The sequence below is a fragment of the Abramis brama genome (genome assembly GCF_963993115.1).
Source record: "Abramis brama genome assembly, chromosome: 18".
In the NCBI taxonomy this organism is placed as follows: domain Eukaryota; kingdom Metazoa; phylum Chordata; class Actinopteri; order Cypriniformes; family Leuciscidae; genus Abramis; species Abramis brama.
The window spans coordinates 7,618,163-7,641,008 of record NC_139980.1 but is presented as its reverse complement, the minus strand read 5'-3'; the positions used below and the strand labels follow the sequence as shown (position 1 = coordinate 7,641,008).

Here is a 22,846-nt window from a genome sequence, read left to right as displayed (position 1 = left end):
AAAGCACACGGAATAACTTAAGCAATTGTGGAAAATCAAACATATCAGAGTAGTAAATTTGAATACAAAGAATTTTGAATATACCAATAATCAACTCTAATAATTAATTTTAAAGGAAAATATCAGATAACTAAATAAGTAAACCCACTTTCTGCACAGTTTTCGAGTTTACTCAGATTTGTTGACGTTCAGAAACGACTTAAAGAGTTTCGAGCAGATATTCATCATAGGTGGCCATTAATGGGAACATGGCCAGATTACATATGAAAACAGCTGAATTCCCCTGGGATGCAGGGCATGTGTGACTCCAAGGACCACTGGACATGATACAAATGAATTCAACTTGGATTATAAAGATCGGACCCCAATAATCCCATAGGCTACAATAAAAAGCAAACACAGAACGTTCCGTTCCGCAGAAGTATTTCCGTTTTCTTTTTTTTACTTTTTTTTTTTTTTTTACAATTACTAACGTTAGTGGAATGTTCTTTTTAGGTTTTATTTTTTTGTAAACATAAAATAACGTGAGGTTATTATAATGAGGTTATTTTTGAATAACCTAAAATAACTTATACAGAACGTTCCCTAATGTTATGGCAACCATAAAACAACGTTCCCAGAATGTTGCAGGGAGGTTATACTTTTAAATAACCTAAAAATAAGTTTGCAAACATAAAATAATGTTCCCAAAACATTTTTTTATTTATTAATTTTCAAACGTTATTTTAAAAATACTAACGTTAGGAGAACGTTCTTTTTAGGTTTTATTTTTGTAACTATGAAATAACGTTCCCAGAACATTGCAGAGAGGTTATTTTTAAACAACCTAAAATAATTTATACAGAACATTCCCTAATGTTTTTTTTTTTTAATATATATATATATATATATATATATATATATATATATATATATAGTAATAAGAATTTGTTTAATTTCATAATTATAATTCATTTGAATAATTACAAACTACTTCTCAGAACTGGTAGACATTGATTGGCATATTTAATGCAAATGTAAATGTAGAACTTAGATCCACAGTTTAAACGTGTTAATGATCAGATATGGATAACAGAATGTTATAAATCTGACTTTTCGTAGTTGAAAATATTAAACTATGTGGTTAAGCAAAGTGAAAATACAACCATAAATCCATTCCTTTAGTGCGGGTGTGAAAAGTGCACGCTCTTGTTCAGCACATGCGTGACTTTCCTCCATAAACGGCTTTCCTCCCAAACCAGCTCAGCGGAAACCCCGCCCTGCAGCCGATTCTTAAGATCGTATTGGTCACGTTAATCACAGTAATGAATGCCTACACCAAACACTGATCCCTAAACCTACCCTTAACTATAACCTTAACCAATGAAATTAGCTGCAAGGGCGTGATTTCTGCTGAAGTGGTTTGGGCTAGAAAAAGAAAATTCACGCCCAGCACATGAACATGCAATTCGTCATCTGATAATTGCAACAAGTACGGTGTACATTTTAGGACATCCTCAGACCTCGTACATAGGAAGACAAGGCATCATGCCTCAGACTAAAAGGCTTCAGTCATTGAACAAAACGGCATCGCGCCTCAGACTGAAAAGCTTCAGGTCTCAGGAAAAACAATGTCAGGTGTCAGGTCTCGTACAATTAGGCATCAGACGAAACAGCCTCAGACAAAAAGGCATCAGACATAAAGGCATCGGACGAAACGGCATCGGACATAAAGGCATCAGACTAAAAGGCATCGGACTAAAAGGCATCGGACGAAACGGCATCAGACATAAAGGCATCAGACTAAAAGGCATCAGACTAAAAGGCATCAGACATAAAGGCATCGGACGAAACGGCATCAGACATAAAGGCATCAGACATAAAGGCATCAGACATAAAGGCATCAGACTAAAAGGCATCAGACATAAAGGCATCAGACTAAACGGCATCGGACAAGACGGACTCAGGTGGAGTTTGGAGGTTCGCATTGCCCCGCCCCATGTGACGTCACACGTACGCGGTTCAGATCAGATACAACAACAGCTGATGGAGGAGGTAACCCGTCATGATATTTATATATTTGCTTTCATTAAATGTTTCACTAATTACGGTGTATACAGAAGATAACGTGCATTTCGCGAGTTTTATTTGCACGTTTAAAAAGTTAGATGACATATTTCAACTAGCTATAGCTAGTATGATGGCAAACTATCGATAGTTTTCACGATTGTGAAGTTAAAGCGTTGTTTCGAGCTATTAGACTGAAATCTCATTCTAATTTTTAATCTAACTGTATTAGTCTAACACTAACAGTTGTTGAATTAAACGATTTTGCCTGGTTCAGTCTTAAACTACATATTTGTGTGTGTTTCAGTCAATCAAGAATGGATACAGAGATAAGTATCCTGCATTTAACTTGTCTTGTGTGTCTAACTAAATATATTGTTATGGTTTAATTGCTAAATGGTATAGGCTACTATCATGTTCTGTTTGCTTAACTACAGAATGAATGTTGAAACTTACTTCAGAATAAAAAAATAAAAAAAAACGTACGTAATGTGCCTTAACTTATTTGTAGATGAAATGATAAAGTGTCTTTTTGACTGTGGCTTCAAACAAAGAGAAATGTGCTCTTTTCTTGGTGCTTCTGGATACAAAATCAGGTAATCTTTATGCTTAGTTAATGTTAATCGAACTGCAGTGCTCAGTACTGCTTTGATAATACTGATGTTAAATATACAGTGTATCCCAATACACATGAAAAATGTTTACAGCATTGTATTCTTTATCTTGCAGTGAAAGGCATCTAAGAAGATTACTTAAATCACTTGGTTTGAAACGGAGGAGTTTTGAAAGGCCCCATAATGAAATTCGCCAAGCTGTGATGGTAATGTATTAAAGCAGTGTTCCTCAGTGTCCCTGCTCCTGGAAAGCCACTTACCTTCAGATTTCAGTTCCAATCATTTTACAAAGCACCTGCAGCAATAAACTGCCTTAGGTTAAGAAAACCCTCATTGATAGTATTATCAAGGGTTTTCTTTCAACTGGACAACTGGTCAACTGTAATTTCTATGAAAACTCAAATACCTTGGTTCGTTGAATCAGGTGCATATTAAGTGGAGTTGAAACTAACCTCTGCAGGAAAAAGCCTCTCCCATAGCAGGATTGTCAACCTACATATACTGGTAATAATGATCCAAATAATATTTATTTAGAGTGAACTGAGGCACTGGTCACCTTGTCAAGGAATCCGTGCAATGCACAAACGGGTTCGTGATGTCAGAGGAATCCAGCCTTGCTACAGGTACCAATATAATAACCGTACTTTTTTAGATGTGGTCAAGATTGTGTTTTTAATTAAACACTTCATGAGTTCACACTTATATACAATTACAGGGGGTATGTAAATGGTTAGGACTAGAAGTGTGGAGAAGGGGTGGTGGGGGGATGCTGCTAAACTGTCAATGGATTGAGGTGAGACTGCTGAATATATATATACCTCTTATCATTGATTGCTGAGTGCTCTCCACTCGTGTTAATTATCTGAACGTGCTCCTCCCAAACTATGTTAATAAAACATCATTTAATGTGTTACTTTCTCTGTTATTTCTCTAGGAATGATGTGGCTCTAATAATGAGAGAACTTGATGGTAGTGGTCTTCTTAATAGATGTCCTGGGAAAAAAAGAATTGAACGTAGGAACTACTTCAGCCGTGGACCAAATTACACTTGGCATATTGATGGTAAATATTATTAAATATTAATAATATATACAGATATTAGTAAAGGGATAGTTAAGCGAAACTCTATTCCCAATGTCATTTAAAATCCATATTTTAAAAGTGAAGTGAAGCATGAACTAATTCGAAGTTTTCTGACTGATGTTTTGATTGAATAATAGATATTTATTGTGATACATATTTTATCATTTGTTATAGGAAATGACAAATTGAAATTCTTTGGAATCTGGGTACATCTTGGTATTGATGGGTACATTTAACAAATTTCATTGCCTTTTTTTGTAATTTTAGCCTCTGAGATGTAGTCTAATTTGTTACTTTTTTTGGTAAAAACAAGTCTATAGTTTTTTTTTTTCTTTGTTAATGTACTTGCAATTCTCTTCATAGATTTTCTAGGAAAATTATTTGGCTTAAGGCTGGCACCTCTAACCGACAGCAAACCTTCATTGCAAGGTACTTCTTTGATGCCATTCAGGAACACAGTGGTAAGTATATTTGATGTCTTACAATAGTCATGATAGGAGAGAGCTTCTCATATTTGTTCACAATATTAAAAAAATTACTTTAATTTACTATAGGTTGCCCACGATTCATAAGAGCAGACAGAGGGAAGGAAAATCTTCTCGTCGGACAGATGCAAGTGGCATTTCACTTCCGGGAGTCTAGTGATCAAGGACGAGACTCCTTCAGAGTGGGGACATCGGTACATAATCAGGTATGTGAGCATAAATGCAGATAAAATATATTTTTTGTCACAAGAATTAACACTTAATATTTTGTTTTATCAGCGAGCTGAATGCTTCAACAGTATGCTGAAGAAAACATGGATCAAAAAATGGCAGGTGACATTTGAGGTGAACTTTTTGTATATGAACTGGAATTATGGCAAATGATTATTGCTGCAAATTAAAACATTTTAGTAATTTATTTACCTTTATTCAAATTTGCATTTTCAGGCCATGATGCAGTCTGACATGCTCGATTTGGACAATCCTGTACACATGTAAGTTAAAATTTGTTGTCAGCCCTCATGTATCTGCTTATACTTTATGAAAAAATAAACAATACATGCTGCTAACCTACAGAAATTGCCTGCAATATACACACCTTCCCCTTCTTGAGAGAGAGCTGGACCTAGAGCAAAGACTGTGGAACACTCATGACATTCGCAAGCAAAGGAATGTTCCCGGTCCATTTGGGAAACCAGACCTTCTCTTTATTTCCCCACCCGAAGGTATGCATTTTATCTAAATTAAAATGGTTTAGAAAAGCAGCAGCAACTTGAAAAAGGAATTTGTATCTTCCTGCAGGATTTGCAGATATGCTCTGCAAAGTAGATGATGACCTCCTGCAGTATGCAGAACAGCTTGTTTGTGGTGAAGATGAGCCTTTGTTGGTGGCAAACGAAGCATTCCGAACAATATCTGAGGCTATTCTTCATGATACAAACTTCCCATCATCACCAGATGGGTCTCTTGCAGCTTATCTCATGATGGTCGAGAAATTCACCACAGTCCTTGAAACAAGAGGCATTTCCATTCCATCCACATTTGCAGAGGCTAATGAAATATACCAGCTACTGGCCAATGAGTCATGGACTTTGTAACTGCTTATCAAACCAAATTCACATATAGATGCCAAATGAATAAAAAAATGCTACAAGGATGTAAAACACTTTTAATGATGTGAACATGAATTTCAAACAAATAGTAAAACAAATGCATGTTAAGTTAAAGCTTTAAAAGCTTTTTGTTGATTTGACAGTGAAGGCAAGTCAAGTGAGTTGCATAACATTTGTTGTACAGTAAAGTATAATGTATTGGTGTTTCACATCGAAACAGTATCGATTAAACTGACAACATGAACATAACATGGAATTTTGTGTTAAGTTTTGTACATTCTCCTACACTCACTACCTAAAGTAATGAGTAAGTAAAGTATTTCAATGTTTATAGGTGGTTCAAACCAACAGTGTTAGAGAGAGAAGGACTATGCTTATAAATTTAAACATTTTACCAACAATGGTATTTCTAGAACAAACTGAAAAATAAATGTTACATTGTCCATGTACAGTATACTGAGGAAAAGTCTAACCTATGTTTGGTTGTGACAAACCATTATATTTACCATTTGTAACCATAACGGCTCTTTAAATCTGGCCCCTCCACTGTTTTTATGGAAAGCACCACAGAGGAAGCTTCAGGTCTTGATGCTACTTCATAGTGCAACATTGTATCAATAAACCTGTACTTTTCGTGTAGATGTTGCAAAGCATGTGGCGGCACCTTTGTTGCCATTAGACTACACAACTGTCTTTGGTTTTTTACTGTCCATGGCACTGATTTTGTGAAAACCTCCAGGTAAGTTGCTCCAAGAGACCAGATGTCTGAACTTCTGGAAGCCTGTTCAAACTCGACCAGACATTCTGGGGCCATATAAAGAAAGGTTCCACCCATTGGACCTATTCTTCCTCCAGTAAGTCTGCTTCCTTGTCGCAGAACAACAGTGTCTCTGATGTTGGCAAGGCCCCAGTCTGTCAGTACAGCCTTTTTTGAGAACTGGTCGATCTGTTTAGAGTAACAAAATTGGTTTAAATATTTTTGTTTGTAACTAGTAGATTTTTATTTTTTTTAAATAGATTATATTACCAAAACATTGTCTGGCTTTATGTCTTGATGGATGACATTTTTGGAATGGATGTACTCAATGGCCATTGAGATGTCCAGGGCAACAAAATAATTGTCATCTCCTTCAAGCTAACAAAAAATACAATACAAATTGAAATTACAAACTTATGAAAGGGTTTTACATTTCACTGAAGAGAGATACACATACAAAACAGCAAAAACGTCACAAAAAATTGACCAAAATTCAAACTACCACATACAGAGAAAATTTTGATAAGGTTATGTTGTCTCCCTTGGTTTGCTTTACATATGTTATTGTTTTACAATTAAGAAGGTTGTTATTACGAGATCAGAACCAACAGGTAGATACGAAGTAATCGGCTATGACAAAGTTATTTAGAAATAACTGTTGCCTATGCATAATAAAGATGGCAAAATTACTAACTCTGCTACGTTTTGGCCTGGTTTAACAAACGGGGCTTAGATTAAGCCAGGATGAGACCTTAGGTCAATTAGGACATTGAAGTAGCTTTTATAAATAAGACTCAGATTTTAAAAAATTACTGGTCTGTATCTTGAGACAAAACAATGGCACTGACATATTTTAAGATCTGTCAGTGCAAGTTACTTTCAGTTAAACCAGCTCAAACATGCTTTAAGACTTTTAGTCCGGGACTAGCTTAAACCTTGTCTGTGAAACCGGGGGTTTAATTAATTAAAGAAAATAAGGTAACAGAGTACAGATATCCCTCCCTCTTGTTATGCTTAGTTTTGATTTGACATTTGTTTGACAAGTATTAGATAAGCATGCATCTTTTTCTTCCCCTATTTAATATTAGGGCAATTTTTCACAAATGTTACATGAAAAATATATATATATAGATTTTTTTTACCTTAACACAAGAATTGTCATTGTGTAGTGCATCAGCCAGGGTTGTACCATGTATATACTCATTGGCCAGCAGGAAGGCATTGTCCGTACGGGCTGCAGCCATGAGTCGAACAATATTGGGATGGCTCAGTCGCCTATAAAATACGAAAGTGTAAAAAACGAAGTGTAAGAGGCATTAATTAAATGATCAAAACACTTATGCACAGCCAAACTGTTACAAAAATGAAAACAGTAAGTTACACACAGTAAAAAATCATTATGTTGTTGTTCCAAACTGTTCCATTTTCCCCAACTGTTGATTATTATATAAGATTTAAATTAAAAATAAATCTTTAATTAATGATGAGAATTAATCTTACAGTGAGACGAGAATCTCATGCTGGATGTCTTGGTCTGGAAGTCCTGCTGTGCACAGAATCTTTTTTATGGCAGCTGGGGTGCCCTGAAAATAACCTCTATATACTTTTCCAAATGCACCTTCACCCAACAGGTTCTCTTCATTGTAATGGATTAGGGACTCATCCACATATGGCAGCCTCGGAACATATACTATATGTAATAAAGTTGAGATTGAAAATGTATATAATTAAATGCATTTAACATTAAAAAATCTATCCACTATAATTCAAATTTACAAAAAAAAAAAAAAAGAAAGAAATACTGCAAACATGTATGTGTTGGTTTGCAATATTACTTACATGACGGTAATATGGTGACAACATTGGACGACACATAACACACTTGATTTTGTGGACAACTGTCTTTATCTACAGATCCTATGCCTTCTTGCATGGGTTTCTCTGCAACAAGTTCTGGAGGTGTGTAGCCACTTGCACATTGCTCTGAAAAATCAATCAAATTCTGATATTTCTGATTGACATTCTGTTCCCCACTAAAACCTATCACATGGCCTATTCACAAGACTTGAAATCTAGTGTACAACACGCATGGAATACTTTTGGTCTTTTCTGGAGCTGGACAGCCATTGGTACTATAAGCTGTAATTTACATCAAATTAGAATTTTAATCCTTTAAGGATTTATCAGCACTACTGAATCTCTCTGCATCTGATTCTAAATTTGGATTAGTGGGTGAAGGTTTCATGTGTCTTTCACTGCATCTGATAAAGGAATGAATGATTAAAGGAAGGAAAGAATAAAGGAAGGAATTAATTAATTAATTAATTAATTAATTAATTAATTAATTATCTTTATGAACCTGGAACTGAATCAGTGCTTTCTGATCTCCCAGCACATTGACCTGAACCTATGCACCTCACTACACTTTGGTCTGCAGATCTGGATCTGTTTGGTTGTAAATCCTACAAACAAACAACCATTAATATCGATCAATCTTATCTAAACATCCAAATATTCAACAGTAATATTTCAGTAAGACTTTATTTACAAATATAAATCAGTAAACTGAAGTTACCAAAGATGAGTCCACTTCACTTTCATCAATTCCTTGGAAAAAAAGGGAGCAATACATAAATAAATGGAACACACACTAAATAATCACTATTATGTATTACAAAACATCCATGGTATTTAAAATGTCATCAAAACTTATGGTACATACCTGATATTGAGCTGGCTTCATCAAGGCAAATTAAATCTGTAGATACAACATGAAATTGGTATTGTATTAAGACAAGAGCAAGTTTACACATGACATGTAATTTCAACATTATCATACCCATTTCTCTACATCCAATGTAAAATGTTCGCTTCCAGAGGGTTGGGATCTCTGCCACGGATCCAAATTCCTGATTGAACTGTTCCTTCGTCCACCGCGTCCCATCTGCCTGACAGAGGGTAAATACACTCCCCTCTCTCTCTTTGTCTGGCCAAAAGGCTTCCTGGCCAAGTTTTAGGAGCTCATCATACCCCTCAGTGCCTGTGACAATCATCCGTGGTGGGGCCTCTTCAAGGATGATTTTTTGATATCTGCCTGGTCTTTTCGCAGTTCTTGGTTTCCACTCCATGGGAGTCATTTTTATCTTGTAACATGAGAGAAATAATAGGTTAGTCTAAGTAATGACACACCTTTAATTTCCCCACAAACATGCTATTAAATCACAATGGTTATAACTACATAGTAACATTTGACAAGACCAACTTTGATGCTGGCTTGAGAAAGTTTAAATTAGTTTTGACAGAATTAAGTTTGAAATAGTTTTAAAAGCTAGAATTTTGGATGTATGGATAGACCAGAGTTTGGTGCTTCTAGCTTGAAAGCCCAAGGGCTAGTTAGAGTCAGACATTTTAGTCTCATAATAATAATAATAATAATAAATTTAAATAGCATTTCAGTAATTTGGCTTTTTCAAGCCAATTTAATAATAATCAAATGCTTAACTAGTAGATTAGTAAGTTGGCTTTCTAAAGCCGACTTAATAATTGCAGCAACTAACCTTTAAAAGGGGTTTTCCTTTTTGACGGAGGGGAAACTGGCATTTCTTCACCTGTGGTTTCATTGACTGTTTTGCTTTGGTAAAAATATGTGCTGCATCTGTAATACAGACATAAGAATTCCATTAAACGATAATTTTCAAATTAAAGAATTGGCAACCAAGCAAACAAAACAACTCTTTTATAATGACAGTTGAATTTACTTTCCTTGGCACCCTTGGTAAATATGAGCAAACCAGGGTATGGGAAAATGTGTGTTTATCCTCTTTATCTTTTATTCAAAGTATTCACAAAATATGTAACCCTTAATTATATTGAAAAAATAAAATAAAATTCGGACATAATTATTTGTTGCTCAAATATACTTGTGTCCCTTCCTTTAATGCTTTGTGTAAGCCCCCTTTGGCAAAATAACAGCTCTGAATTTTCTGTAGAATACATGACAAGGTATCTGAGACTATTCCTCCATTCCTTAGATTCAGAGGTCTAATGGACTCTCTTCGTCAGGTCATCCCACAGGTTTTAGATCAGAATAACGAAAAGGCATGCCATGACCACTTTAAAGGTTAAAGACTAGGCCTATTTTGCTCATATTTACCAAAGGTGACAATATTTCTAGGATGCTATACATTTTGTCTTCTTACCCATGAATGCCTTCTGATTTTTTACTTTGCTTGTCTCTAGAATGTTAAAGAGAAAAACAAAATATATAGGCTAGAAGAAAATTTATTAAATAAATGTAAGTTTTTCCAATATGTAAAAATAAATAACAGGATAGCCTACCTGATGTTCCTTCTGCACTATGTTCCTCTCCTCCACTCAATAAGTGCTTGACTCTGGCATCAAAGCCCTTTTGAGTAAGCTCATCTACAAATGAGGCAAAGCAGAAGTGAATACAATTTGTATAAGTTTCCATTCCATGCACATGTAATGATAAAATAAGTAATATAATTACAATATTTTTCAATATTACTCCAAAAAGCTCATTAGGCCTACATACCATTATCCAGTTGTTGTCTTAGACTGTCATAAGCCTTCACCTTATCCATATTTCTGTCCTGAAAACTTTGTAATACAATATGAGCATATTACCATAGGTGGAAATAGCTGATATGATATTCACTGAGCGGACTGACGTTTGGGGTGAGGGGAGATGGGACTCTCAATTATATTTCAGATGCATTTAAATATAAAAACTTATATTATCCATAATTGTATCCTACATAATAATATAAAATAATTAACTTACTTCCGTCCGTCACCATCCCTTATTTCCAGCCTTGTTAGCCCAACGTTTGCTTTTGATGAGTCTAACGCTATTGATTTAAAAAAAAAAAAAAAGTTTATTTACATAAGACAATCACATTTTAATCAAGCAGTCTAATAGCTCGAAACAACGCTTTAACTTCACAATCGTGAAAACTATCGATAGTTTGCCATCATACTAGCTATAGCTAGTTGAAATATGTCATCTAACTTTTTAAACGTGCAAATAAAACTCGCGAAATGCACGTTATCTTCTGTATACACCGTAATTAGTGAAACATTTAATGAAAGCAAATATATAAATATCATGACGGGTTACCTCCTCCATCAGCTGTTGTTGTATCTGATCTGAACCGCGTACGTGTGACGTCACATGGGGCGGGGCAATGCGAACCTCCAAACTCCACCTGAGTCCGTCTCGTCCGATGCCGTTTAGTCTGATGCCTTTATGTCTGATGCCTTTTAGTCTGATGCCTTTATGTCTGATGCCTTTTAGTCTGATGCCTTTATGTCTGATGCCTTTATGTCTGATGCCTTTTAGTCTGATGCCTTTATGTCTGATGCCTTTTAGTCTGATGCCTTTTAGTCTGATGCCTTTATGTCTGATGCCTTTATGTCTGATGCCGTTTCGTCCGATGCCTTTATGTCCGATGCCGTTTAGTCTGATGCCTTTTAGTCTGATGCCTTTTAGTCTGATGCCTTTATGTCTGATGCCTTTATGTCTGATGCCGTTTCGTCCGATGCCTTTTAGTCCGATGCCTTTTAGTCTGATGCCTTTATGTCCGATGCCGTTTCGTCCGATGCCTTTATGTCTGATGCCTTTTTGTCTGAGGCTGTTTCGTCTGATGCCTAATTGTACGAGACCTGACACCTGACATTGTTTTTCCTGAGACCTGAAGCTTTTCAGTCTGAGGCGCGATGCCGTTTTGTTCAATGACTGAAGCCTTTTAGTCTGAGGCATGATGCCTTGTCTTCCTATGTACGAGGTCTGAGGATGTCCTAAAATGTACACCGTAATACGTGACTGGAATCAGTTGTAAGAGTGTACACAGACCAAACACTGCATAATATCATCTGTATTATATCACATTTATGAGGGGACACTGACAGGTGAAAGGCAACTGACCTGTGTTAGTTTGCACTTTGTACGCAATACTGTGCTAAAGTGAATCCTGACCAATCAGTTGTAGGTTGAGGAGACAGAAAGGTGTGAATGTCTGCTGGACAAATACAACAAACCAAATTAACTTAGTGGCGATCACCTCATGGTGCACAATATATATCCATCCAATAGTACATGTACCAGCAGAAGCAATTCATTACGTCAGTCTTGATGCTTGCAGTGCATTCCCATTTGAGAACGTTCAAGCTCTAAGTGACTCCAAAGGAAAGCACCAAAGTGGCCAAACGGTTGATGGCGATTTCAAATTCTCCACAGATTCAATCTGTTGACCACAAAGTTCAAAAACACAAGACTGATCAATGCCTTCATTCTTGTTGAGGAAAAAGGTTTTGAGGCCATTGAAGAAAGATGAATTGGATGAGTCTGGCTCCCAAACGCACATCTAATTAGAAAAGAAGATGAGGAAACAGGTAAAATGTTTACAATCATTACATTAAAATAGTGAACCATTTTTGTGAGAAAAGTTTATCTTCAGATAGGCTTGTTGCGATTATCAGTGTTACACTGACTTTTTTTTATTAGTTTATTGGTTATAACAAGCAATTATAATGTCAGCTGCACGTTCTCGCTCTCTTCTCTCCGACGGCGAATTGACACAAACCTGCCAAAATGAGTGGCTTAATGTGCTTAAACAGTAAAATACACACAAAATTATGTCAAAATGCCTGTAAGTATTCAGTTAAACACAGTCAGTTTTGGAACGTAAAAAGTTGAGAAAGATAAGAATGTTCTTGTGTAACGTTATATTTGATCCGTGCATAAACTCTTAAAGTGACAGCAGTCTAAGGCCTTGTCCACACGGACACAGGTATTTTTATAACCGTGACTTTTTTTACGCGGTTCGGCCGTTCGTCCACACGGAAACGCAGTATCAGGTCACTGAAACCGAACATTTTTGAAAACCCCTGCCAGGGTGAGGATTTTCAGAAACGGCGGTTGTCGTGTAGACCAGGGGGGTAACCGAGCTCTCGAATGGCGTACCACCCCTGGGGGCCGCCATTGGCTAACAAGCCATCACCTGCTGTTAGCATTCCATTGACTCCCATTCATTTTGGCGTCACTATAACAGTGAATAACTTTACATCTGAGGCGTTTAAAGACTCCATTTGTCCATTGTTTATTTCTAACGAAACACGACAATGTATAAAAGGCTCCATTACCTTGTATCTTACGTTATGGCCCCGTAGAAGCAGTTTTTGTAAAAGTAGGCTAACGATTGCATCATAACCACGCGACTCTCTGGAAATTACCGTATAGACAGGAGAAGAAGCTCGCAGTCAATCGGGGGGACGTGGAGGCATAAAGTCCGATAAAGTCAAGGGAGAAGCCCATAGAGAGTCATAAAGTTGCTCCTGCTCCTAGCTCATGGACAGCTCCTACTCATGCTCTCCATCTCTGCAAGATTCGTAAGGGAATGATTCAGATTTCGCTTGGCACAGCTACTAGAAGACTTACAACTGTCAGACAGGCTGCTCACGTCACATCCACGTCGTCAAGCTCAGTTTGAGTCTGCGCAGTGTGCTCAGCCATCAGGAAGTGAGTGCTTCTAATTTGCTTCACTTTTCTCCGTTGAAACCTATGGGGTCGCTGTGTCCAGTTTATATACTGTCTATGGTGTAGACAGTAAAACCGGGGTTTTTTCTTCTGATTCAGGCTTCTGATTGGCCAACGTGGCTTTACGATTAGGGTTATATTGCCGCCTGCTGGTGTGGCATGCTCTTGACAGCGCTTGATAGGGTGTTTTTGCGTTTTCATGTAGGCAGAGATTTCTTTTAAACAGAGCATGTGTGAACGGGATTTTTTTTTTAAACGCAGGAGGAAAAACTCCGGTTATAAAAATACCCGTGTCCATGTGGACTAGGCCTAATATTCCCGCTGCTGTCTGCCATGTCTCTGCTCCTGACTGAATATAGCTTTTGTAACTTTAATTGTAAGCATTAATCTGTATTTAATTTTTACAAAGACTATCCAGTGTTATTTTACATTTGATTACTTTAATTTCTGTAGTATTTCTTACCTGAAAACTAACCTACTCTTAGACTCACCTGAAAAACTTCAAGTCGTGTATATTTCATATCTCTTTATTCTATTGCATTTATTTATGCTGAACAAGAAATGTTGGCCAATCGGAATTGGCCAAGAAAATTGCAATTGGTGCATCTCGAAATATTACTAGAAAGAAATGTATTGCAACTAATTCATGACGATCAGTCATACTGTATCACCAAAAGGAACATTTTCGACAACCTATTTTTGTTGAGAGACATTATTGCAGTTGCCAAAAACCATCAAATTGATATTGGACTCTTATCTCTAGATCAAGAAAAAACTTTTGACAGAGTGGACCATTTATACTTAAAGACTTTGAAGGCCTTTGGCTTTGGTTCACAATTTGTCTCTTGTATTAAACTGTTATATGAAACATCTAGTAGGCTCTGCTTAGAATGAATGGTTGCCTGAAGGCCCTGTGCAGGCCCTGTGCAGTCACGAGAGGCATATAGTAAAAATGCCTTCTTTCAGGACTTTTATTCAATATCTTTTGAACCTTTAATGTCATCTTTAAGGAAACGATTGATGAATTTGGTGTTCCTGTGTTTCCAGAAATCCCACCTGTAAAACTCACAGCATAGGCATATGATTTAACTGTATTTATTAGAAACATTAGAGGTGTATCTATTCCTCATTTTGTTTTTGTTCTTATCTCTCAACAGGTGGAGACAAAGACATTTGCAGTGGTTGAATTTTCATATGATAATTCTGTAGAAACAAGGCAGTTGATAAAAAAAACAAAACAATTCAATGCCTGACAAGCATAAGTGGAGGCGGTTCTTGCAGAAGAAAATTGGCAAAGAACAGGTAAAACCTTGTCATGAGATACGGCCATGAACCCAAACGCAGACAGTAATAAATAAAACACGGATTTATTAAACAGAAAGAAAACGAAGACCCTCGAGGGGGCAAACGAACATAGACAGGACTAGACTAATAAACTTGACAATAACATGAGACTAGAACTAACAGGCAGGATACAAACTCTGATCACAGGAATACACAGCTCACAGAACAGGATGACAAGATACAAAACGAACAAGCACCGAGTAACAAACACAAGGACCTTAAATAAGAGACATCACCAGGGCACAGGTGACACCGATGAACAATCAAGACTAACGAGGAGAACAAGGGGGCGTGAACAAAAGAGTTCATCGGCAGGGGTCCAGAGTGGATCGGTGAAGCAACGGTCCTAAACTCACTGGACATGGCCGAGGGTTGAGGGCAAGGAAACCGAACAGGTCTGGGTGGAGACACATAGGTACAGTCTTGGGGAGGACAGATCGGGGTAACACAGTAGCAGGGGTAGCCAGGGGAACCACAGGGAACAAAACAGACGACTGTGACCCTGAGACAAATGGTGTAGCCGACGGTTCTGAAGCTGGGACCAGACTGGGCTCCTTAGCTGGGACAAGGCTGGACTCGTTCACCTTCCCATCTACCTCAGCGTGGACAAGCCTGGACTCCTTAGCTGGGACAGGGCTGGACTCGTTCACCTTCCCATCTACCTCAGCGTGGACAGGACTGGCCGCAGTGGCCTGGAGAGTCGATGCGGGTCCCGGAAAAAACTGGGACGGAGGACATGAAGCTTTCCTCCTTCTCCTTGACCGCGGAGCAGAAACCATATCCAAATTTGTAATCGGTACTGGGACCATTAAAGCAAGTGGAGGGACCACCACAGGCAATGCTGACTCAGATGTGGCTTCCGATGCAGACTCCCTCGACACCCGTCCTCCTCGCTTTCCGCGAAGGCTTCCAGCTACGGCGGGTGCTTTGGGAGTTGAGGTGAAGGGAATATGGTCCCCAAGCGCTGCGACGGCCAGGACGCGACCCTCCGGAACCACCGGCAATGATGAAGATGTCACTGTCCTAGTAGGACCCTGCCGTTCTCCCCGACACACACAGTTCACCACTTCACTGAACGGGCGTCGGATCAGCCCTTCCCGTTCACACATAGGAGGAGGTGCATTGAGACCCGCAATGAAAAAGGAATTTAGGAGGATCTCTGGCATGAATCTCCTCTTCTCATCCACACTCTGGACATATCTCTCCAGGGACTCCTCTCCCTGGGGAGGAAACGGAGTCTTACCTCCCTTCATATCAGTGGTTAGCGTCAGCCACCATTCTTCGTGGTCCTCTGACTGGCCTTTTGCAGGAAAAGACATTGTCTGCTGGGTTCAAAAAATGGCTTGTTCGTTCTGTCACAAGATACAGCTATGAACCCAAACGCAGACAGTAATAAATAAAACACAGATTTATTAAACAGACAGAAAACAAAGACCCTCGAGGGAGCAAACGAACATAGACAGAACTAGACTAATAAACTTGACAATAACATGAGACTAGAACTAACAGGCAGGATACAAACTCTGATCACAGGAATACACAGCTCACAGAACAGGATGACAAGATACAAAACAAACAAGCACCGAGTAACAAACACAAGGACCTTAAATAAGAGACATCATCACCAGGGCACAGGTGACACCGATGAACAATCAAGACTAACGAGGAGAACAAGGGGGCGTGGTAAACAACACAAGACAACGCAATCACATAGCCCAAAACACAGGCCATGTGTTTGCACACACAACGTGAGAACAAATCTTGACAAACCCTGCATTACCTACATTTCTTATGAAACTTATTTAAACATAACATAACTGTAACTGATTTATAGATTAATAACTTACCCTCATGTTCTTTTTCTCTATCTTTTTTATTTTATTTTTATTTTTCAGCTCACTCTTTCTCATTTGTATTCTGATGACATTGAACATATTGTTAATACATTCTGTATATTGTATACAAAGTTGTATGTCATAAACATGTCATCTCTGTATTTTTGCTAAAAAAAAAAGTAGACTTTGAGCTATAAGCATATCCCAGTCGGGTAACTTTAACTTTGTCACAAACGTGTACACATTTAAGGGAACTGATTCCATAATTTTCAATTTCTCCTTAGACTACCGCACAAAAGTCTTGCAGAAATTACAAGAGCTCTGTGAGAACCAGCAAGAAATCCTTGCAATGCAGAGAAGAATACTGGCTGCTGTGACTGTGCCAGAGGTAGATACATTCTGGAAAATGGGACTTGTCAAGCTGTTGAAGAGTTTAAATAAACAGCAAGTTTACTTGTGTGCTCGCAGATCATTGAAGCAGAGTCTTTGACTTAATTTGCTCACTGCTTAGAGAAGCACAGTTTTTGACTGAGAAGCACAGTTTTTGACTTAATGTTACGGCTTAAGCCGCTGGTATTGGTAACAGGAGTGAGCAAGTATTTGACACGTAAAAACTCCATGAACACAGATGTAAGATGCAAACAGTGCCTTTCTCTATTATGCTCTAATGAATAAACATTTCTTCCAATTAGCTTCCTGTGGTGTCTCATTCTTTCAAGTTCACACCATATACATAAGTCCATATCTTGCAGATACAGCTCACACACATTGTCCATTTTACAAACCAAGAACTAACATTCTATTTACGTTTTCCGTTATTCCGAAAGAATACTTTCCTGGCTAACCAAAAACAAACCTTAATTTAAGTCCTAAGAGCGAAAAACTAAAGGCAGTATCCTATGAAATCAAGGCCTGCAAAGGTCAGACAGTTTTTATGCAAATATTAAATAGTAAGGGACCCTGTTGTAACACCCTACAAGGTAAAAAAAAAAGAAAAAAAAGAAAAGGATGACAGCTAGTCGAGAAGACTATATTCACGTTAATCAGATATTGATTGTGTCTGAAATCGATCCATAGCCTACTCTCATATCAATATCATTTTTTTCTAGAACACAGTTCCAGTAGTGGGATTGAATGTGAGATAACCCAATAACGTCCATGGTTTCAGACACCCAAATGGCTGTTCCCTTAAATCGTGCCCTCAAATAGTATGAATATATTAGCCTTACTGTTATCTATAAGCTAGTGTGTTCCAAAACAATGACAAAATTTGCATTTAGAAGACCAAACCCAATGTTGAAAATGAAAATCAGGTTGATGTCAGAATCCAACGTCAGATTGTGCAATCTCCAACGAAGGACTGACGATGTATTGTGGTTGAAAATGAAAATCGGGTTGACGTCAGAAACCAACATCAGTCGGGTTCTGACGTCAACCTGACTTTATTTCCCAACCAAAATCCAACGTTTGTCCGACGTTGAATGTTGACATAAATCTGATGCCTGGTTCTGACGTCAACCCGACTTTCATTTCCAACCAAAATGCAACCCCTGCAACCAAAATCATCCCCTGGCTGACGTTACTACTTTCTACTCAAGGACCTTGACAGAAATGTAGTGGAGTAAAAAGTACGATATTTGTCTTTCAAATGTAGTAAAGTTAAAGTAAAAAGTTTGTAGAAAAAATTATACTCAAGTAAAGTACAGATACACAAAAAGTGTACTTAGTAGGCTACTCAAGTAGCCTAAATGTACTACTGTCCACCTCTGAAGATAATGAATGAGTCCATTGCAATGTCGAAAGAAAGAAAGAAAAAATTCTGGCTATAGGCTACACTGTATTATCAATAAAATAAAATAATGGTAACAGGTGAAGTAGTGGGATGAAATGAAAATGATTAATTAAACTCATTTGAGAATGAGAAGGAGAGGGAGAGAGAGAGGCGGAGGAGAGGAGAGGAGAGGAGAGGAGAGGAGAGGAGGCGGAGACACCGTCGCAGCTTTGAATTGATCCACATGGTTAACGTTTACTTTGTTTGGATGTGCTCGCGCGTCTGGAGTAAGCACGAGCAAAAGACGGAGATGGTTAAACATACGCGGAAGCATCTGAAAGACAACATAGTCATTTTAAAAATCACAATTTATTCTGATGCCTGTCACATGGTTTAATTTTTATTTTGGTAATTAGAAATTGGCTTTAAACCCCAGATGAAAACAAGAGGTTTCCCATGGCTTTACGTGATTCAACACAAAATGCATGGAATATACAGCAGAGGGAAACACCTGTGGAACTTGACAGTCTCCTTTTGGATACCGATACAGTATTTGGATTGACCAGTCATTATCTGAAGAGAAAAAAGAAGGTAATAACTCCTTGTCCGTTTGCATGTTTTGTTAACTTCATATATAGCCTAGCTAAGAAGCCTTCATATAGCCTAGCTGTCAAATATCACAGCCAAGATGCTTAGCTTAGCAACCTTTCAAACGAAAACAGCAAAAATATAGATTTTAGCTGCAGCACCATGAACAGCTCCCTCGAAAAGACCCATAAATGTGTCTACTGTAACCAAAGACTTATAATGTCATGTTTTGCATCTCACAGACATATACACCACTTTCTTAACAACAGTGAAGTGGGGGTAAACACAAAGAAACGCATGTATACTCAAAATATAGTCTAAAGTAAGTCTCTTAACATTTCTAGGCCAGTTCACGCATTTTTTAGGAGTAAAATATTTCAATTCAATTTCAATTCAATATTCAACGCCACCAAGAAATAAACTTGCATAATCGACTGTTTTATGGATATGCCATTGCGGATACTGGCCATGTGGTGGCGCTAAAGTAGTAAATAGCTGACCACCACACTGAAATTACACAACATGATGGTGTGCCTAGCGCGCTCATACAGTGCATAAACACACACAACATAAATTGTGACAGAAAAGAGAAAAATTATAACGAAAAACTATTTAAGTGCCAGTAGGCTACTGGTAATACATAATATTTGCAATACTGGATATAACATAAAATAAATAGATTTTCAGAAAGACATTATGAAACATTGACTTCTCTTGTGCAGACAGCGAAGTTCTCATGACGGTCCCATTAACACCTGAGTTTCTTTCAGTTTAGGAAAATTAGGAATGCGATTTGAGAGTTTTTCTAAAGTAGGAAATTTTACTCGGCTATGGAATTTCTGGTAGTATAAAGTGGGTCACTGTAGTATATACTACATACATACGTCTATATTAGTCTATACCACCGTATTATGCATTAAAACAGGTTTCATTTCTCCCCTACTCACAAGAGAAGGATGCGCCTTCAATATGAATCAGATTCAGGAGCGCGCTGTGTGAGCTGCGATTCTGCTCCGCCCCTCAGTGACTCAATATCAGTCTAACTGATCCCTGATTTTAATTCATTTATCGTCAACATGGGATTGAGAAGCGCGCCAACTAGCAAGACTGGAAAACTTAAACATTAGAAAAACTAAACTTTAGAGTTATAAATTACAGTTAACATCAATGAAATGGATAATTTACAAATTTCTCAGTGAGTCAGAGGACATCAGACTCTGTCTGACACGCAGGGACATTTAAAGCCAGAAACATGCACTCTCATTATTGGGTTCAAGGTGGAGGACGCAGACCAGATTTCAGGAGGTTCACGGTGAGATAGCATGATGAAACTTTTCAGAATGTTTTTTTATTTTGTTTTGTAAGTTCTTAACATTTGATTCATGAAAGCACACATTGATTCATGAAATATTCTAATGTTCATTCATAATGTTTATCCTACTGGGGCAAAAATATAAACTAGGAAACTTAGTTTGGTGGTCTTAGCTGGTCTTTGAATTTAAATGTCTTTATTGTCCACCGGAGTGGAAATTTGTCTTTTGCTCACCAACACATAAACCAACTACTGAGAAATACAAAGACTATTGGTCACATTACATATAAAAGTATAGTTCATGTCACTTTCTGTTCACTGGCAGAGTTAATCATTTTAATGGCATTTGAGATGAAGGACTTCTTGAATACATTTTTATTTGCCAGAGGAACTCTAGGAGCTCAAACTGGGTGAAGAGAGGATGGGATAGGGAGGTATCTGCCAGAATACTCCTCACATTCTTCCTTGCCCTTATGTGAAAAGTTGTGTTAAGGACTTCTGGGGCTTACCAACTATTTTACTTGCCATTGATACAATTCTAGAAAGTTTATTCTTAAACCTACAAGTGACCTTAGGGAGATGAAAGGTTAGAACACTCTCAACAATAGATTTATACACAAGTCTTAAGATATGCTGACTAACACCAAGGCTGCTGAGTTGTCTGAGAAGATAGTCGCCTTGACCATCTTTTGAAAACATGCTCTGTATTTCCAGAGAAACTCACCTGAAGTCCAAAATTGTACCAAGATATTTAAAGTTTTCTATAGGCCAACTAAGGCCATGCCATCAGGATATTTAAATTATCTAAAGGTTTTCTCATTAGCTCATCATAAACTCAATAGTAAAATAATTTAGGCCTGGCCAGGTTGATCTGATGGCTGGTTTTAGAAGGCTTTGGGCATTTTTCAGCTGGGAGAACAACTATCTTAAGTCCAGTGGCCAGTTGCATAAACTGCATAGACCAGTCTTAAAATTTAGTCCTCTAATATTTTTCTTCAAGACTGGTCCTAACTTTTTATTTACTTACATAAAAAGGTAGACAGCCTATATGATTATTACAAAAATATTTTGGGCTGGTTTAACTTGATGATATTACAGTCTTACAGTATTTTTTTCTGGTTTTTACACACTGAAAAAAATATATGATCAATAAGTTATGACAACATATGTTTATATATTGCTTTAACTCATCAAAATAAGTTAAGCAATTAATTTTTTTTTAGATGTTATACAAGATTCAACTAAATTTTTAAAGTAAATGACTTAACGCTGCAGTCCGTAACTTTCTTTGTGTTCAAAATTTACTAAATTTTATAATAAGCGAGTACATCATGAATCCATTTTCCAAACTGTGTTTTTTGTCTTATCCTGAATCATTACGGTACACTTATAGTATGTGTTTATATAAGGACCATTTTAGACTGGTACTGGTCGTACCACTGCGGAGTAGTCCAGTACCTGCGTGTCTCATCATAGACAAAAACAGAGAGAAGTAGCTCCGACTACAATGTTCTTCCACAAGACGCATGCAGTTCTGTTTATTAACCGCTAGAGCGCCAAAAGTTACAGGCTGCAGCTTTGAACATCCAAGTTGATTGTACTTAAAAAATAAGGCAGGAACTTTTTTTTTACAGTTCAGTATGCAGTTTATTCCATCAAACTCTTTTCATTCATCTCTCAGTTTGAATTCTTTTCTGATCTTTTCTCACACAAGGTCGTTGAGGTATCAGCAAGCAGTGAATCAGTGCAGAGTCCAGCACTCAATCCTAGGAAAAGGATTCACTCGGCAGAAGAAGTGCAATGCGGCAGCCGGCCAAACCCGGAGGGTGCCGGTTCAGTGTCCGTAACGGAGTTAAGTTATTCCGAGGACAAGCATGGGAGGGAAAGCCTGTGTCAGCGATGTCAAATCATCGCGAACCAACTGAACAGGCAGGCGCGTGAGCTGGCCGAGCCAGGAACTCTGAAGGTTTGTGCATTCAACTAAACCGTTAAAGCGATTCGTCTCAGGGCCTGTTACACCATGAAGACAGTGACAGTGGTGTAGAAATAATTGTTTTAACCTTTGCAGACTGTAATTGAAGGCAATAAAAGTTCTAACAATTCCCACTGCAGTCAGATTAAGTAATTTAGGAGAGTTAAAAAACATAAAAAAAAAAAAAAAAATCCAATCATCTTTTACTCACCTTCATTTTGTTACAAACCTGTTTGACTTTTCCTCTTTAGTGGAACACGAAAGAAGATGTTCAGCAGACTGGCAGTCTCAGTCTCCTCTCACTTTTATTGTATGGAAAAAATATTAAAAAGAAAATGAATGGTGACAGAGACTGATATTCTCCCTAAC

General features: G+C 37.7%; 2 protein-coding genes across 3 annotated transcripts in view; both read left to right on the top strand.

Annotated features, from left to right (window-relative positions):
- Positions 1–1,902: 1,902 nt before the first annotated feature.
- On the top strand, positions 1,903–5,587 carry LOC311069027 (uncharacterized protein). 2 transcript variants are annotated; one of them, XM_084091951.1, is made up of 13 exons: positions 1,903–2,034; positions 2,354–2,379; positions 2,558–2,642; positions 2,776–2,866; positions 3,195–3,283; positions 3,595–3,722; positions 3,918–3,969; positions 4,107–4,204; positions 4,298–4,434; positions 4,508–4,573; positions 4,676–4,722; positions 4,805–4,953; positions 5,030–5,587. In XM_084091951.1, the coding sequence occupies exons 2-13, from the start codon at positions 2,364–2,366 to the stop codon at positions 5,323–5,325; spliced, it is 1,254 nt and encodes a 417-aa protein (XP_083948077.1). In that variant the 5' UTR covers positions 1,903–2,034; positions 2,354–2,363; the 3' UTR covers positions 5,326–5,587. The 2 variants fall into 2 exon arrangements, with proteins under 2 accessions (XP_083948077.1, XP_083948078.1); XM_084091952.1 differs by lacking the exons at positions 1,903–2,034; positions 2,354–2,379 and having other exon boundaries at positions 2,409–2,642.
- Positions 5,588–20,251: 14,664 nt separating this feature from the next.
- The window catches only part of kif26aa (kinesin family member 26Aa), a 69,928-nt gene continuing 67,333 nt past the window's right edge, over positions 20,252–22,846 (top strand). Inside the window, exons 1-2 of the mRNA XM_084091332.1 lie at positions 20,252–20,505; positions 22,220–22,471. Of these exons, the coding sequence (XP_083947458.1) occupies positions 20,446–20,505; positions 22,220–22,471 (312 nt within the window). The 5' untranslated portion in view covers positions 20,252–20,445. The remainder of the gene's footprint in view (positions 20,506–22,219; positions 22,472–22,846) is intronic.